Below are 17,648 nucleotides of genomic sequence, written 5' to 3'. Positions count from 1 at the left end.
AGGAGCGGCGCACTGCCGCTGTGGCTCTCCCTACTTGCGGGCAGCCTCTCAGTGCAGCCACATTATAGCCTCTTTCCTCCACATAAAAATAAATAAATAAATCGTTCAGCAGCGCTCTCTGATCGGCGGCCATGGTTTTTTTTTTTTAGGTACTCAGAAACCCCCCCTGCGTGTGCGTGTGGGTTTTTTTTAGACATAGAACTGGATGTAATGGCGCCTGAGTACGGTGGCCGTGCGGGATATGGCAGAACTCGGACATTTTTTAAAGGGTCAATCAATTACAAAGCACAGCCATGCCTTGTAAGTAACTGCCGCTTTAAAAAACATCTGAGTTTGGCAGAAATCCCGCATTGCCACCGAATTCAGGTGCCATTACATCCAGCCCTTTATTTGGACTGATCAACAAGTGGAAAGTACAACATGTGCACTTAATAATCCTGGAAGAACTCCTGCCTATTTTATCCCATCTGAAGAGGGGTAGGCAGTACTTACACAACTATTCCAAATCTCTGGGCCAGTGGTAATTTGTCCACAGATTTTGGATGCCTTGCTTGCCGTTGGAGAAAGGATAATAGAATTGTAATAAGAGCCTAACAAAGAGAAAATAAAGAATCTGTTACATATGTCTCATGGTTTCAGTACAGTTATCTCATGTAGTGTAGTTTGTTACTGTCCAATCTTCTCATTTTTGTATTGAGCAAACAAATTATTGTGTGAGTAGATTCTTGTACTTATTCTTTGAACATAGGATCGATGTAAAATGTTTAAACACCATATTAACAATAATATACATCTGAAAGTAAAGGGTGCTCAGGGTGATAGTTCTATATAGAATGTGGGTGTTTGGCAGACTACCTGGTAATGTCTCCTATAGGTATTGTTGAATATTGAATAGGGTGAATAAAGTTAAATTATGCTGTGTTACATTGGGTCATATTTACTAATTATTGGGCTTTAAATCCAAAAATGTTAACGTCTTATTGTCACTATTCGCGGCAATAAGAATTAACATTTTCAGGAATGTACTAACAATCACATGCAGGGAGCGAGCTTCTGAAATGATCCCACCACTGTGATGTAAAGAGGAGTGGTCTTCAGTATGCCGCCGGCCAGGATCCCGGCGATCGACATACCGGCGCCAGGATCCCGACCGCCGTCATGCTGACACATATTTTCTCTCTTGGGGGTCCACGACCCCCCTGGAAGTAGAATAAATAGTGTGGCACGCGTAGCACGCCACCGTGCCCGCAGCGTAGCGAGCGCAGCAAGCCCGCAAGGGGTTCATTAGCGCTCGCCCAGATGTCGGTATGCCGGCGGTCAGGATCCCGACACAGGTATGCTGGCCCCCGGGATACCGGCCACCGGCCACTCATACTACACCCATAAAGATAAGTGAAATGAGCACAAAAGCAATCATTTCACTTCTATATCGTGGCTGTTCTGCACATGTGCTGATATATGTACAGGGGCCGTTGGCAGAGAGGGTTCCAGAGAAAACCTCTTTTGGTCATTTTTGTGACATGGTAGCCCATAGGCTGCTACAGGGCAGGGGCTGGCTGGGCAGGGTGCCATCTGCTCCCCGGGCTAGTGCAATTTAAGTGTTCCAGGACCACCTGACTGCAGATTCCCTGTGAAAGCTGGGCCTCTTGCTTGAGTCTGCCCCCCAGGCTGAAAGTTGCCAGCCAGCCCCTGCTATAGGGTAACTATCCAGCAGCACTGCACCTCCCATAGAAACCGAAGGGGGCTGCATTTGTGGACAAGACGAGAACTGTTTACCTGGTACATCTAAATAATAATCTAAAATATTTTCAGGGTTATTTATCACAATTACCATTATATACAGATTTATATAAAACCATAGAAACCAATCAGCAATGAGTTTGCATCTGTCTAGTTCAGTGATGGACAACAGGCAGCCACAAACCTATTGTGTATGTGTGTGTGGGGGGGGCAGGCAGGGAGGGAAACAGTATATTGCCTAAGGCCCTGTAAGGACTTGATATGGCTCTGTTTTGTGGATATATGGAGAGTTTTAAGTTGCATGTGGGCTGTGGGGAGATATGAATGTTGTGAGGGGATTGTGCGGATTGTGGCAGTGCAGCGCGTAATGGCAATTTGGAGGTTTGCGGGAGAGTTATGGCAAGTGGGACTTGAGAGTATATGGGTGCATTTTGTGCTAAATGGGAGTCTCAGGGAATGTGAGGATGTTTTGGAGCAAGTGGGAAGTCTGGGTGACATGTACATAACTGTGGAGCAAGTGAGGGATGTGGGGGCATTTTGTGATGAGTAGTGCCGACTGCCGAGGTCATGTTGGGACTATCTTCACCTTAATACAAAGCTAGTGTATAACCCTGATTGTTCTACTTCGTGCAAGCAATACTCTAGCTCCCTTGGCGCTATGATATGTACAATAAGGATTAGCAGTGTTTAAAGTGCAGCATGAATGCTGAGTGTATAGCAGACACCTATTTTTGACACTGGAGAAATATTACATCTCTTACCGCAGGTATAAGTGAATAATGAACAAAGAGGTCCATTCGCATAGATTTTATACAGGTGTTCCTGGTTAGACCTCCAGTGTCATTAGTGGTGGGGAGTCTGATAAAAAAAATGGTACAGTATAAATTAATCTTCTTTGTCAATGAATTTACAATAAATCTGCTGTTACAGACTACAGAATAGATGGGGGAAAATGCAATGGCATTACATTTAAACAGCTGATTAAGTAAAAACTGCTAAATATATAATCATTACAGTTAAATATCGGAAAACAAATTAACTTACAATAAATCAGCAATATGTATATTGATTTGGTAATTATTTATAAATAAATGTACCAGGATATCCATATCTAAGCATTGTGTTGGAACAATTAAAGGAATAATACTACAAAGTAGTGATGAGCGGGTTCGGTTCCTCGGAATCCGAACCCCCCCGAACTTCACCCATTTTACACGGTTCCGAGGCAGATTCAAATCTTCCTGCCTTGCTTGGTTAACCCGAGCACGCTCGAACGTCATCATCCCGCTGTCGGATTCTCGCGAGATTCGGATTCTATATAAGGAGCCGCGCGTCGCCGCCATTTTTCACTCGTGCATTGGAAATGATAGTGAGAGGACGTGGCTGGCGTCCTCTCAGTTTTATTCAGGTGGCTGCAAATATCTGTGCTCACTGCTTTATTGTGAGGACAGGGGACCAGCAGTATTATATAGGAGGAGTACAGTGCAGAGTTTTGCTGACCAGTGACCACCAGTATTATACGTTCTCTGCCTGAAAAACGCTCCATATCTGTGCTCAGTGTGCTGCATATATCTGTGCTCACACTGCTTTATTGTGGGGACTGGGGACCACCAGTATTATATAGGAGGAGTACAGTGCAGAGTTTTGCTGACCAGTGACCACCAGTATTATACGTTCTCTGTCTGAAAAACGCTCCATATCTGTGCTCAGTGTGCTGCATATATCTGTGCTCACACTGCGCTATTGTGGGGACTGGGGACCACCAGTATTATATAGGAGGAGTACAGTGCAGAGTTTTGCTGACCAGTGACCAGTGACCACCAGTATTATACGTTCTCTGCCTGAAAAACGCTCCATATCTGTGCTGCATTGTAGTATATAGTAGGAGTACAGAGCATAATTTTGCTGACCACCAGTATATAATATATAGCAGTACGGTACAGTAGGCCACTGCTCTACTTACCTCTGTGTCGTCAAGTATACTATCCATCCATACCTGTGGTGCATTTCAGTTTTGCACAGTTTGCTGATCACCAGTATATAATATATAGCAGTACGGTACAGTAGGCCACTGCTCTACCTACCTCTGTGTCGTCAAGTATACTATCCATCCATACCTGTGGTGCATTTCAGTTTTGCACAGTTTGCTGACCACCAGTATATAATATATAGCAGTACGGTACAGAAGGCCACTGCTCTACCTACCTCTGTGTCGTCAAGTATACTATCCAATCCATACATACCTGTGGTGCATTTCAGTTGTGCGCAGTATATATAGTAGTAGGCCATTGCTATTGATACTGGCATATAATTCCACACATTAAAAAATGGAGAACAAAAATGTGGAGGGTAAAATAGGGAAAGATCAAGATCCACTTCCACCTCGTGCTGAAGCTGCTGCCACTAGTCATGGCCGAGACGATGAAATGCCATCAACATCGTCTGCCAAGGCCAATGCACAATGTCATAGTAGAGAGCATGTAAAATCCAAAAAAATAAAGCTCAGTAAAATAACCCAAAAATCTAAATCAAAATAGTCTGAGGAGAAGCGTAAACTTGCCAATGTGCCATTTACGACACGGAGTGGCAAGGAACGGCTGAGGCCCTGGCCTATGTTCAAGGCTAGTGGTTCAGCTTCACCTGAGGATGGAAGCACTCATCCTCCTGCTAGAAAACTTAAAAAAGAGTTAAGATGGTAAAAGCACAGCAAAGAACTGTGCGTTCTTCTAAATCACAAATCCCCAAGGAGAGTCCAATTGTGTCGGTTGCGATGCCTGACCTTCCCAACACTGGACAAGAAGAGGTTGCGCCTTCCACCATTTGCACGCCCCCTGCAATTGCTGGAAGGAGCACCCGCAGTCCAGTTCCTAATAGTCAAATTGAAGATGCCACTGTTGAAGTACACCAGGATGAGGATATGGGTGTTGCTGGCGCTGGGGAGGAAATTTACAAGGAGGATTCTGATGGTGAGGTGGTTTGTTTAAGTCAGGCACCCGGGGAGACACCTGTTGTCCGTGGGACGAATATGGCCATTGACATGCCTGGTCAAAATACAAAAAAAAAATCACCTCTTCGGTGTGGAATTATTTCAACAGAAATGCGGACAACTGGTGTCAAGCCATGTGTTGCCTTTGTCAAGCTGTAATAAGTAGGGGTAAGGACGTTAACCACCTAGGAACATCCTCCCTTACACGTCACCTGTACCGCATTCATCAGAAGTCAGTGACAAGTTCAAAAACTTTGGATTACAGCGGAAGCAGTCCACTGACCACTAAATCCCTTCCTCTTGTAACCAAGCTCCTGCAAACCACACCACCAACTCCCTCAGTGTCAATTTCCTCCTTAGACAGGAAAGCCAATAGTCCTGCAGGCCATGTCACTGTCAAGTCTGACGAGTCCTCTCCTGCCTGGGATTCCTCCGATGCATCCTTGAGTGTAACGCCTACTGCTGCTGGCGCTGCTGGGAGTCGATCGTCATCTCAGAGGGGAAGTCGGAAGACCACTTGTACTACTTCCAGTAAGCAATTGACTGTCCAACAGTCCTTTGCGAGGAAGATGAAATATCACAGCAGTCATCCTGCTGCAAAGCGGATAACTCAGGCCTTGGCAGCCTGGGCGGTGAGAAACGTATGTCCGGTATCCACCGTTAATTCACAGGCAACTAGAGAGTTGATTGAGGTACTGTGTCCCCGGTACCAAATACCATCTAGGTTCCATTTCTCTAGGCAGGCGATACCGAAAATGTACACAGACGTCAGAAAAAGAGTCACCAGTGTCCTAAAAAATGCAGTTGTACCCAATGTCCACTTAACCACGGACATGTGGACAAGTGGAGCAGGACAGACTCAAGACTATATGACTGTGACAGTCCACTGGGTAGATGTATTGCCTCCCGCAGCAAGAACAGCAGCGGCGGCACCAGTAGCAGCATCTCGCAAATGCCAACTCGTTCCTAGGCAGGCTACGCTTTGCATCACCGCTTTCCATAAGAGGCACACAGCTGACAACCTCTTACGGAAACTGAGGAACATCATCGCAGAATGGCTTACCCCAATTGGACTCTCCTGGGGATTTGTGACATCGGACAACGCCACCAATATTGTGCGTGCATTACATCTGGGCAAATTCCAGCACATCCCATGTTTTTCACATACATTGAATTTGTTGGTGCATTATTATTTAAAAAACGACAGGGGCGTGCAAGAGATGCTGTCGGTGGCCCGAAGAATTGCGGGCCACTTTCGGCATTCAGCCACCGCGTGCCGAAGACTGGAGCACCAGCAAACACTCCTGAACCTGCCCTGCCATCATCTGAAGCAAGAGGTGGTAACGAGGTGGAATTCAACCCTCTATATGCTTCAGAGGATGGAGGAGCAGCAAAAGGCCATTCAAGCCTATACATCTGCCTACGATATAGGCAAAGGAGGGGGAATGCACCTGACTCAAGCGCAGTGGAGAATGATTTCAACGTTGTGCAAGGTTCTGCAACCCTTTGAACTTGCCACACGTGAAGTCAGTTCAGACACTGCCAGTCTGAGTCAGGTCATTCCCCTCAACAGGCTTTTGCAGAAGAAGCTGGAGACATTGAAGGAGGAGCTAAAACAGAGCGCATGTGGGACTTGTGGATGGAGCCCTTAATTCGCTTAACCAGGATTCACGGGTGGTCAATCTGTTGAAATCAGAGCACTACATTTTGGCCACCGTGCTCGATCCTAGATTTAAAACCTAAGTTGTATCTCTCTTTCCGGCAGACACAAGTCTGCAGAGGTTCAAAGACCTGCTGGTGAGAAAATTGTCAAGTCAAGCGGAACGTGACCCGTCAACAGCTCCTCCTTCACATTCTCCCGCAACTGGGGGTGCGAGGAAAAGGCTAAGAATTCCGAGCCCACCCGCTGGCGGTGATGCAGGGCAGTCTGGAGCGAGTGCTGACATCTGGTCCGGACTGAAGGACCTGCCAACGATTACGGACATGTCGTCTACTGTCACTGCATATGATTCTGTCACCATTGAAAGAATGGTGGAGGATTATATGAGTGACCGCATCCAAGTAGGCACGTCAGACAGTCCGTACGTATACTGGCAGGAAAAAGAGGCAATTTGGAGGCCCTTGCAGAAACTGGCTTTATTTTACCTAAGTTGCCCCCCCTACAGTGTGTACTCCGAAAGAGTGTTTAGTGCCGCCGCTCACCTTGTCAGCAATCGGCGTACGAGGTTACTTCCAGAAAATGTGGAGAAGATGATGTTCATCAAAATGAATTATAATCAATTCCTCCGTGGAGACATTCACCAGCAATTGCCTCCAGAAAGTACACAGGGACCTGAGATGGTGGATTCCAGTGGGGATGAATTAATAATCTGTGAGGAGGGGAATGTACACAGTGAAAGGGGTGAGGAATCGGATGATGAGGAGAAGGTGGACATCTTGCCTCTGTAGAGCCAGTTTATGCAAGGAGAGATTCATTGCTTCTTTTTTGGTGGGGGCCCAAACCAACCAGTCATTTCAGTCACAGTCGTGTGGCAGACCCTGTGGCTGAAATGATGGGTTTGTTAAAGTGTGCATGTCCTGTTTATACAACATAAGGGTGGGTGGGAGGGCCCAAGGACAATTCCATCTTGCACCTCTTTTTTCTTTCATTATTCTTTGCATCATGTGCTGTTTGGGGACTATTTTTTGAAGTGCCATCCTGTCTGACACTGCAGTGCCACTCCTAGATGGGCCAGGTGTTTGTGTCGGCCACTTGGGTCGCTTAGCTTAGTCACACAGCTACCTCATTGCGCCTCTTTTTTTCTTTGCATCATGTGCTGTTTGGGGACAATTTTTTTAATCTGCCATCCTGTCTGACACTGCAGTGCCACTCCTAGGTGGGCCAGGTGTTTGTGTCGGCCACTTGGGTCGCTTAGCTTAGTCATCCAGCAACCTCGGTGCAAATTTTAGGACTAAAAATAATATTGTGAGGTGTTCAGAATAGACTGGAAATGAGTGGAAATTATGGTTATTGAGGTTAATAATACTATGGGATCAAAATTACCCCAAAATTCTATGATTTAAGCTGTTTTTGAGGGTTTTTTGTAAAAAAAACACCCGAATCCAAAACACACCCGAATCCGACAAAAAATTTTCAGGGAGGTCTTGCCAAAATGCGTCCGAATCCAAAACACGTCCGCGGAACCGAATCCAAAACCAAAACACAAAACATGAAAAATGTCCGGTGCACATCACTACTACAAAGGCATTTTGCCACAAACTAGCTTCTTACTATCAGTCTTCACGCTTCAATTTGATTTTGGAGTTTATTCACCAAAATGAAGGCAAATACCATTAATAAGACAAACAAAACATTGCATAGAAATGCTATGAAACCATACTGATTTCAGAAAATGGTAAAGATTTTTTTATAGCTCCTTTTTGCAGCGATTTAAAAAAACAAACAAAAATCACTCATCTCCACAGCTCATAAGCAAAATATCCCTGTGGCAGTTCTCTCTGTAAAACTGGCCCATTGCAGCAAAAGTCAACCCCCGTTTACACCGCAGACTGGACATGGGTTATTGCCGAGGCTTCTCTCTGCCGGCACTTGGAGATGACATCATCTCTGGCTCTTCCTAGGCTCGTAATAGGACCTGGGTAACCGTTTACACTGTTACCCATGGTCAACCACCCTACTCACTACCCAGGTTAGACTGCTAGGTCAATCGGCAATCAGGGACCCTTTTATACTGAGGTGCAACCCGGGTCCACCGAGCAATAGCCCGGGTTCGGGTATGGGCTAGAGGTGTGAAATGGACCTAGTGTTCTAGAGTGCAGAGCAACCCCCGAGCAGCTGCACTGCCCTCTGTCTCTTCCCTGCACTATGTAGATGCTTTGCACATGTATACAGCATCTATTCACCTGCTGCTCTGCTTTGCAGACACTGTGGTCTGCAGGTGAGACGGCGGGACAGTGCCCTAAATGCAGGACTGTCCCACCAAAGCATGGCGGCTGGGAGGTATGTGTGTATGTGGATCTGAGCGCTCACTCAGTGCACCAGACCAGAGAGATCAGAGCACAGATAATGGCAAGAAGTGACTTAGAAAGCTCAGTAACACAGTATCTTCTACTGTTTATATTATATATACTGTATTACTGTTTTTATATTAATGTTTGATACACAAAGTTAATGTTTTTACCCCACAGTCTAGACTATAGATCTGCATTTAACAAACTTGGGGTCATATGTAATAGGGTCCGAGATTGCCGGAGGTGCGGGATGCCGGCTAATACAGTACGTTTTTTAAAGCGGTAATCATTTACAAGGCAAATGGCATTTACATGGAGGCATTTACATGGAGGTACCATGCCTTACAAATGATTGTCGCTTTTAAAAACTGTCCTAGATCGGCTGGCATCCTGTACCTCCATCAAACCCGGACCCAATAACATATGCCCCTTGGTCTTCAGTGACCCCTAACAGTGGCTGTTTTATAGGTCTCCCATTACAAAGTGAAATAATTAGCACCACCTGTGGATCTTTTAGAATAAAGAGGAAAAAATGATTTCTAAGCATATAAGAGGTGCTACCATGCTAAGACTTCTAGTACTATGCTGGAGGAAGAAAAATGCTGATGAACACTCTAAGTACTAAGAACACCGATAGTAAAAAAAAGATGATAAACCATTATGATTAACATGGAGTATAATAGAGATGTGTGCCAGGCCATTTTTGCCGGATTTGGATTTGTTTCTAAAATTTACAAAAAAAAAGCTAAAAATAAGAATTTACTTACCGATAATTCTATTTCTCGGAGTCCGTAGTGGATGCTGGGGTTCCTGAAAGGACCATGGGGAATAGCGGCTCCGCAGGAGACAGGGCACAAAAAGTAAAGCTTTCCGATCAGGTGGTGTGCACTGGCTCCTCCCCCCATGACCCTCCTCCAGACTCCAGTTAGGTACTGTGCCCGGACGAGCGTACACAATAAGGGAGGAATTTTGAATCCCGGGTAAGACTCATACCAGCCACACCAATCACACTGTACAACCTGTGATCTGAACCCAGTTAACAGTATGATAACAGCGGAGCCTCTGAAAAGATGGCTCACAACAACAATAACCCGATTTAGTTAGCAATAACTATGTACAAGTATTGCAGATAATCCGCACTTGGGATGGGCGCCCAGCATCCACTACGGACTCCGAGAAATAGAATTATCGGTAAGTAAATTCTTATTTTCTCTATCGTCCTTGTGGATGCTGGGGTTCCTGAAAGGACCATGGGGATTATACCAAAGCTCCCAAACGGGCGGGAGAGTGCGGATGACTCTGCAGCACCGAATGAGAGAACTCCAGGTCCTCTTTTGCCAGGGTATCAAATTTGTAGAATTTTACAAACGTGTTCTCCCCCGACCACGTAGCTGCTCGGCAAAGTTGTAATGCCGAGACCCCTCGGGCAGCCGCCCAAGATGAGCCCACCTTCCTTGTGGAATGGGCCTTAACAGATCTAGACTGTGGCAGGCCTGCCACAGAATGTGCAAGTTGAATTGTGCTACCAATCCCACGAGCAATCGACTGCTTAGAAGCAGAAGCACCCAGCATTGTTGGGTGCATACAGGATAAACAGCAAGTCAGATTTCCTGACTCCAGCCAACCTGGAAACTATATTTTCAGGGCCCTGATAACATCCAGCAACTTGGAGTCCTCCAAGTCCCTAGTAGCCGCAGGTACCACAATAAGCTGGTTCAGGTGAAACGCTGACACCACCTTAAGGAGAAACTGGGGACGAGTCCGCAGCTTTGCTCTGTCCGAATGGACAATCAGATATGGCTTTGTGAGATAAAGCCGCCAATTCTGACACTCGCCTGGCCGAGGCCAGGACCAACAGCATGGTCATTTTCCATGTGAGATATATCAAATCCACAGATTTGAGTTGTTTAAACCAATGTGATTTTTTAGGAATCCCAAAACTACGTTGAGATCGCCCAGTGCCACTGGAGACATCAAAGGGGCTGTATATGCAGTACTCCCTTAACAACTTCTGGACTTCAGGAACTGAAGCCAATTTCTTTCTGGAAGAAAATCAACAGGCCGAAATTTGAACCTTAATGGACCCAATTTGAGACCCATAGACACTCCTGTTTGCAGGAAATGTAGAAATTAACCTAGTTGAAATTCTTCCGTGGAGCCTTCCTGGACTCACACCCTGGCACATATTTTCACCTAAGTGGTGATAATGTTGTGCGGTCACCTCCTTCCTGGCTCTGACCAGGGTAGGGATGACCTCTTCCGGAATGCCTCTTTCCCTTAGGATCCGGCGTTCACCCGCCTTGGCGTCAACGCAGCTGCGGTAAGTCCCGGAACAGACACGGTTCTTGCCGAATCAAGACCCTTCTTAGTATCTCTTGAAGTTCCGGGAACCAAGTCCTTCTTGGCCAAACCGGAGCCACGAGTATAGTTCTTACTCCTCTCCTTCCTATCATTTTCAATACATTGGGTATGAAAAGCAGAGGATGGAACACATACACCGACTGGTACACCGACGGTGTTACCAGAGCGTCCCAGCTATTGCCTGAGTGTCTCTTGACCTGGCGCTTCAGGTGGGACGCCATCATAACCACCTTTGGTCTTTCCCAACGGTTTACAATCATGTGGAAACTTCCAGATTAAGTTTCCACTTTTCCGGGTGGAATTCATTTATGCTGAGGAAATCTTCCCAGTTGCCCACTCCCGGAATGAACACTGCTGACAGTGTTATCACATGATTTTCCGCCCAGCGAAGAATCCTTGCTGTCATTGCCCTCCTGCTTCTTGTGTCGCCCCGTCTGATAACGTGGGCGACCGCCATGATGATGTCCTACTGGATCAGCACCGGTTGACTTTGAAGCAGGAGTCTTCCTAGGCTCAGAGCATTGTAAATTGCCCTTAGCTCCAGTATATTCATGTGGAGAGAAGTCTCCAGACTTGACCACACTTCCTTGGAAATTTTTTCCCTGTGTGACTACTCCCCAGCCTCTCAGGCTGGTATCCGTGGTCCCCAGAACACAGTCCTGAATGCTGAGTGTGCTGCCCTCTAAAAGATGAGCACTCTGCAGCCCCCACAGAAGAGACACCCTTGTCCTTGGAGACAGGATTATCCGCTGATGCATCTGAAAATGCGATCCGGACCATTCGTCCAGCAAATCCCCTGAGATCTGCCGAATGGAATCGCTTCGTAAGAAGCCACCATTTTTCCCAGGACTCCTGTGCATTGATGCACTGATACTTGGCCTGGTTTTAGGAGGTTTCTGACTAGGTCGAATAACTCCTTGGCTTTTTCCTCCCGGAGGAACACCTTTTTCTGGACTATGCCCAGAATCATTCCTAGGAACAGCAGACGTATCGTCGGAAAACAGCTGCGATTCTTGGAATATTTAGAATCCAGTCGTGCTGTCGTAGAACTACTTTAGATAGTGCTCTTCCGACCTCCAACTGTTCTCTGGAACTTGCCCTTTTCAGGATATCGTCCAAGTAAGGGATAATTTAGATGCCTTTTTTCTTTGAAGAAACATCTTTTCGGCCATTACCTTGGTAAAAGGCCCGGGGTGCCGTGGATAATTCAAACGGCATCGTCTGAAACTGATATTGACAGTTCTGTACCACGAACCAGAGGTACCCTTGTTGAGAAGGGCAAATTTGGACATGGAGGTAATCCTTGATGTCCAGGGACACCATATAGTCCCCTTTTTTCCGGTTCGCTATCACTGCTCTGAGTGACTCCATCTCGATTTGAACCTTTTATGTAAGTGTTCAAAGATTTCAGTTTAGACTATGTCTCACCAAGCCGTCTGGCGTCAGTACCACAATATAGTGTGGAAAAATAATACCCTTTTCCTTGTTGTAGGAGGGGTACTTTGATTTATCACCTGCTGGATATACAGCTTGTGAATTGTTTCCAATGCTGCCTCCCTGTCGGAGGGAGCCGTTGGTAAAGCAGACTTCAGAAACCTGCGAGGAGAAGATGTCTCGACTCTCCCATCTGTACCCCTGGGATAATACTTGTACTATCTAGGGGTCAACCTGCGAGTGATCCCACTGCGCGCTGAGACTCTTGAGACTACCCCCCCACCTTGAGTCCGCTTGCATGGCCCCAGCGTCATGCTGAGGACTTGGCAGACGCGGTGGAGGGCTTCTTTTCCTGGGAAGGGGCTGCCTGCTGCAGTCTACTTCCCTTACCTCTATGTCTGGGCAGATATGACTGGCCTTTTGCCTGCATGCCCTCATGGGAAAGGAAGGATTGAGGCTGAAAAGACGGTGTCTTTTTCAGCTGAGATGTAACTTGGGGTAAAAAGGTTGGATTTCCCAGCTGTTGCCGTCCGATGGACCGACCCCAACTAACTCCTTCCCTTTATACGGCAATACTTCCATGTGCCGTATGGGATCTGTATCACCTGACCACTGTCGTGTCCATGACATCTTCTGGGTGATATGGACAACGTACTTATCTTGATGCCAGAGAGCAAATATCCCTCTGTGCATCTCACGTACATATATATAGAATGCATCCTATTAAATGCTCTATATGAATAAAATATTTTCAGTCAGGGAATCCGACCAAGCCAACCCAGCACTGCATCTCCAGGCTGATGGCGATCGCTGGTCGCAGTATAACCACCGTATGTGTGTATATACTTTTTAGGATATCTTTCCAGCTTCCTATCAGCTGGCTCCTTGAGGGCGGCCGTATCTGGAGACGGTAACGCCACTTGATAAGCGTGTGAGCGCCTTATCACCCTAAGGGGTGTTTCCCAACGCGCCCTAATTTCTGGCGGGAAAGGGTATAACGCCAATATTTGCTATCGGGGTAACCCCACGCATCATCACACACTTCATTTTATTTTATCTGATTCAGGAAAAACTACAGGTAGTTTTTTCACTCCCACATAATACCCTTTTTTGTGGTACTTGTAGTATCAGAAATATGCAACACCTCCTTCATTGCCCTTAACGTGTGGCCCTAATGAGAAATACGTTTGTTTATTCACCGTCGACACTGGATTCAGTGTCCGTGTCTGTGTCGACCGACTGAGGTAAATGGGCGTTTTTAACGCCCCTGACGGTGTTTCTGAGACGCCTGGACCGGTACTAATAGTTTGTCGGCCGTCTCACGTCGTCAACCGACCTTGCAGCGTGTTGACATTCTCACGTAATTCCCTAAATAAGCCATCCATTCCGGTGTCGACTCCCTAGAGAGTGACATCACCATTACAGGCAATTTCTCCGCCTCCTCACCAACATCGTCCTCATACATGTCGACACACACGTACCGACACACAGCACACACACCGGGAATGCTCTGACAGAGGACAGGACCCACACTAGCCCTTTGGGGAGACAGAGGGAGAGTTTGCCAGCACACACCAAAACGCTATAATTATATAGGGACAACCTTATATAAGTGTTTTCCCTTATAGCATCTTTATATATATCTCAATATCGCCAAAATCAGTGCCCCCCCTCTCTGTTTTAACCCTGTTTCTGTAGTGCAGTGCAGGGGAGAGCCTGGGAGCCTTCTCTCCAGGCTTTCTGTGAGAGAAAATGGCGCTGTGTGCTGAGGAGATAGGCCCCGCCCCTTTTTCGGCGGGCTCGTCTCCCGCTATTTAGTGAATCTTGGCAGGGGTTAAATATCTCCATATAGCCTCTGGGGGCTATATGTGAGGTATTTTTCGCCAAAAAAGGTTTTCATTTGCCTCCCAGGGCGCCCCCCTCCCAGCGCCCTGCACCCTCAGTGACTGCCGTGTGAAGTGTGCTGAGAGGAAAATGGCGCACAGCTGCAGTGCTGTGCGCTACCTTTAGAAGACTGCAGGAGTCTTCAGCCGCCGATTCTGGACCTCTTCTTACTTCAGCATCTGCAAGGGGGCCGGCGGCGCGGCTCCGGTGACCATCCAGGCTGTACCTGTGATCGTCCCTCTGGAGCTGATGTCCAGTAGCCAAGAAGCCAATCCATCCTGCACGCAGGTGAGTTCACTCCTTCTCCCCTAAGTCCCTCGTTGCAGTGATCCTGTTGCCAGCAGGACTCACTGTAAAATAAAAAACCTAAGCTAAACTTTCTCTAAGCAGCTCTTTAGGAGAGCCACCTAGATTGCACCCTTCTCGGCCGGGCACAAAAATCTAACTGGGGTCTGGAGGAGGGTCATGGGGGGAGGAGCCAGTGCACACCACCTGATCGGAAAGCTTTACTTTTTGTGCCCTGTCTCCTGCGGAGCCGCTATTCCCCATGGTCCTTTCAGGAACCCCAGCATCCACAAGGACGATAGAGAAATCACTTAATTTGGGCCTTTTTTTGTACATAGAGTATTATTAAACTCAATAGCATTCATTTCCAGTCATTTGCAGACAATTTTGACCACCTTACAGCTTACAATGTTGTTTTCATCCACTTTAGGCCAAAGTCTGCAGCCAGCTGGCTTGTTTACTAAGCGACAGAGCAGCTGCACAGACAAACAAATTGTCCATGGGCCCTTCCCACCTACCCTTATGTTGGATATTAAAATATATAGGCACACTTTAACAAACCAAGCTCTCCAGTGACAGGGACTGCAGCTTTTGTGGCTGAAGTGCTTGGTTTGTTTGGGCCCCCACAAAACAAGTTACCAGTTGGCTTAAGGCAACAGCTCTACATGTCATCATCATTGCCATCCTCATCCTCACTCTCATCAGTGTGTACATCCTCCTCACACAAATGAATTCATCCCAGCTGAAATCCACCATTACTGAAGTCTCTGTACTTTGACATAATTGCCGGGAAAAATCGTCCTCGTGGAATTTCCAGTTCATTTTGATGAACATAATCTTTTCCAGGAAGTAGCCTCATACGCTGATCGCTGACAAGGTTCCCGGCTGTGCTGAAAACTCTCTCCGAGTACACACTGGAGGGTGGGCAGATTAAGTGATGCAAATCCAGTTTGTACAAGGCCCTCCAAATTGCCATTTTTAACTTCCAGTACTCGAAGGGACTCTGTGACATGCCTTTTTTTATGGTGTCATGAAAATAATCCTCCACCATTTTTTGGATGGTGACCGCATCAGATGGAGTTACAGTAGAGGTGTCACAAATGCTGGGCAATTCATTTAGACCCGACCAGATGTCAAAATGTTGTGTTGACTTATCTGCATCACCACTAGGTCTTTTGGGAAAGATACATTTTTCCTGGCTGCTGCTAAAGAAGCTGAAGGAGATGTTGTAGTGTCACGTGTCACTTTTGCTGCCAACTTGCTCACCAGGAGCTCTTTGCATCTCTGAAGATCTGGGTCGGATGGAAAGAAATACACAGCATATGACTTAAATCTAGGATCAAGTACGGTTGCCAAAATGTAGTGATCCAATTTCAAGATATTGGCAACCCTTGGATCCTGGCGAAGTGAATCAAGCACTTGATATACAAGTCCAGCATACTTTACGGATTTGCTTTGTTTTATCTCCTCCTTCAATTTCTCCAGCTGATTTTCCAAAGCCTAATTAGGGGAATCACCTGGCTCCAGCTAGCAGTGTCAGCACTCACTTCACAGGTGGCTACTTCAAAGGGGTTAAGCACCTTGCACAAGACAGAAAGTACTCTTCATTGTGCTGGGCTAAGATACATTCCCCCTCCTCTCCCAAAAGGGTATAGCTATGGATGGCTTTTTGCTGTTTCTCCATCTTCCGAAGCATATAAAGGGTGGGGTTCCACTTTGTTACCACCTCTTGCTTCAGTTGATGACAGGGCAAATAAAACTGCTCTTGAAGGTGCTACAATCTCCTGCATGCTGTTGCTGAATGCTGAAAATGTCCTGAAATCTTTCGGGCCACAGACAGCATCTCCTGCATGCCCCTGTCATTTAAAAAAAAACCTGTACCACCAAGTTAATCATGTGAGCAAAACAGGGGATGTGTTGGATTTCACCCAGCTGTAATGCTTTTGCGATATTTGTGGCGTTATCAGAAACCACAAATCCTGAGGAGAGTCCAAGTGGGGTAAGCCATGTTGCTATGACATCCCTAAGAGGTGTCATGCGGTATGCCTCTTGGTGAAGCTGGTGATACACAGAGTAGCCTGCATCTGAATAAGCTGGCATTTGTTAGATAATGCTTCTACTGCTGATGATGAAGGCGATTCACCCACCCAGTGGGCTGTCACAATCATATAATATTTCGTTTGCCCACTACCTCTTGTCCACATAGCTGTACAATGGCATTTTGTAGGGCAATAATTAGAGTTTATTTAACGTCCGGGTACAGCCGAGGAATGGCTTTTTTCGGCTAGAATGGAACCGAGATGGAACTTGGTACCGGGGACACAGGACCTCAATTAACTGTGTAAAATCCACTGCATTAATGGTGGATATTGGACGCAGATCTAATACTAGCATAGCAGTCATGGCATCAGTGATCCGCTGTGCGACTGGGTGAGAACAATCATATTTGCTCCCCCTTGCAAAAGATTGTTTAACAGTCAATTGTTTTGTGGAACAACTACTAGCTGTCTTCTTCGTACACTTCTGGGATGAAAATCCACCCCCAGCAGCAGGCCTAGCTTTCAGAGGAAAGAAGAGGTGTCACCTAGTGTTGACAAAGTGGTTGCAGGACTATATCTGATTATTAATGTGGATATTGAGGATGAAGGTGGTGGAGATTGCAGATGCTGGGATCTAGCAGATGCTTGCTGTTATTTTTTTAGCACCAGTTGTGGATGTAATAAAATGCTTGTCATGAACTCACTGCAGATGACGTAATAGGGTGGAGGTTCCTAAACGCTTAACATCACTACCCTTACTTACTGTGGTTCCACAAAGGCTACAGATGGCTAGACAAAAGTTGTCAGGATTTTGGTAAAAATAATTCCACACAAAAGAGGTGGATTTGTTGGTCCTATGCACAGGCATGACAATGGCCTTCTTTTTATCATGGCCAAGAGATGCTTCC

The 17,648-nt window shown here is 46.4% G+C and overlaps 1 protein-coding gene across 1 annotated transcript in view; it reads right to left on the bottom strand.

Annotated features, from left to right (window-relative positions):
* The window catches only part of LOC134934568 (stimulated by retinoic acid gene 6 protein-like), a 140,630-nt gene that overhangs the window by 91,672 nt on the left and 31,310 nt on the right, over positions 1-17,648 (bottom strand). Inside the window, exons 4-5 of the mRNA XM_063929980.1 lie at positions 2,502-2,598; positions 493-590 (exon numbers count right to left, since the gene is read on the bottom strand). Of these exons, the coding sequence (XP_063786050.1) occupies positions 493-590; positions 2,502-2,598 (195 nt within the window). The remainder of the gene's footprint in view (positions 1-492; positions 591-2,501; positions 2,599-17,648) is intronic.

The sequence above is a fragment of the Pseudophryne corroboree genome, chromosome 6 (genome assembly GCF_028390025.1).
Source record: "Pseudophryne corroboree isolate aPseCor3 chromosome 6, aPseCor3.hap2, whole genome shotgun sequence".
Lineage (NCBI taxonomy): Eukaryota > Metazoa > Chordata > Amphibia > Anura > Myobatrachidae > Pseudophryne > Pseudophryne corroboree.
The sequence above is the reverse complement of the archived record's forward strand: the minus strand, read 5'-3'. Positions and strand labels throughout refer to the sequence as shown.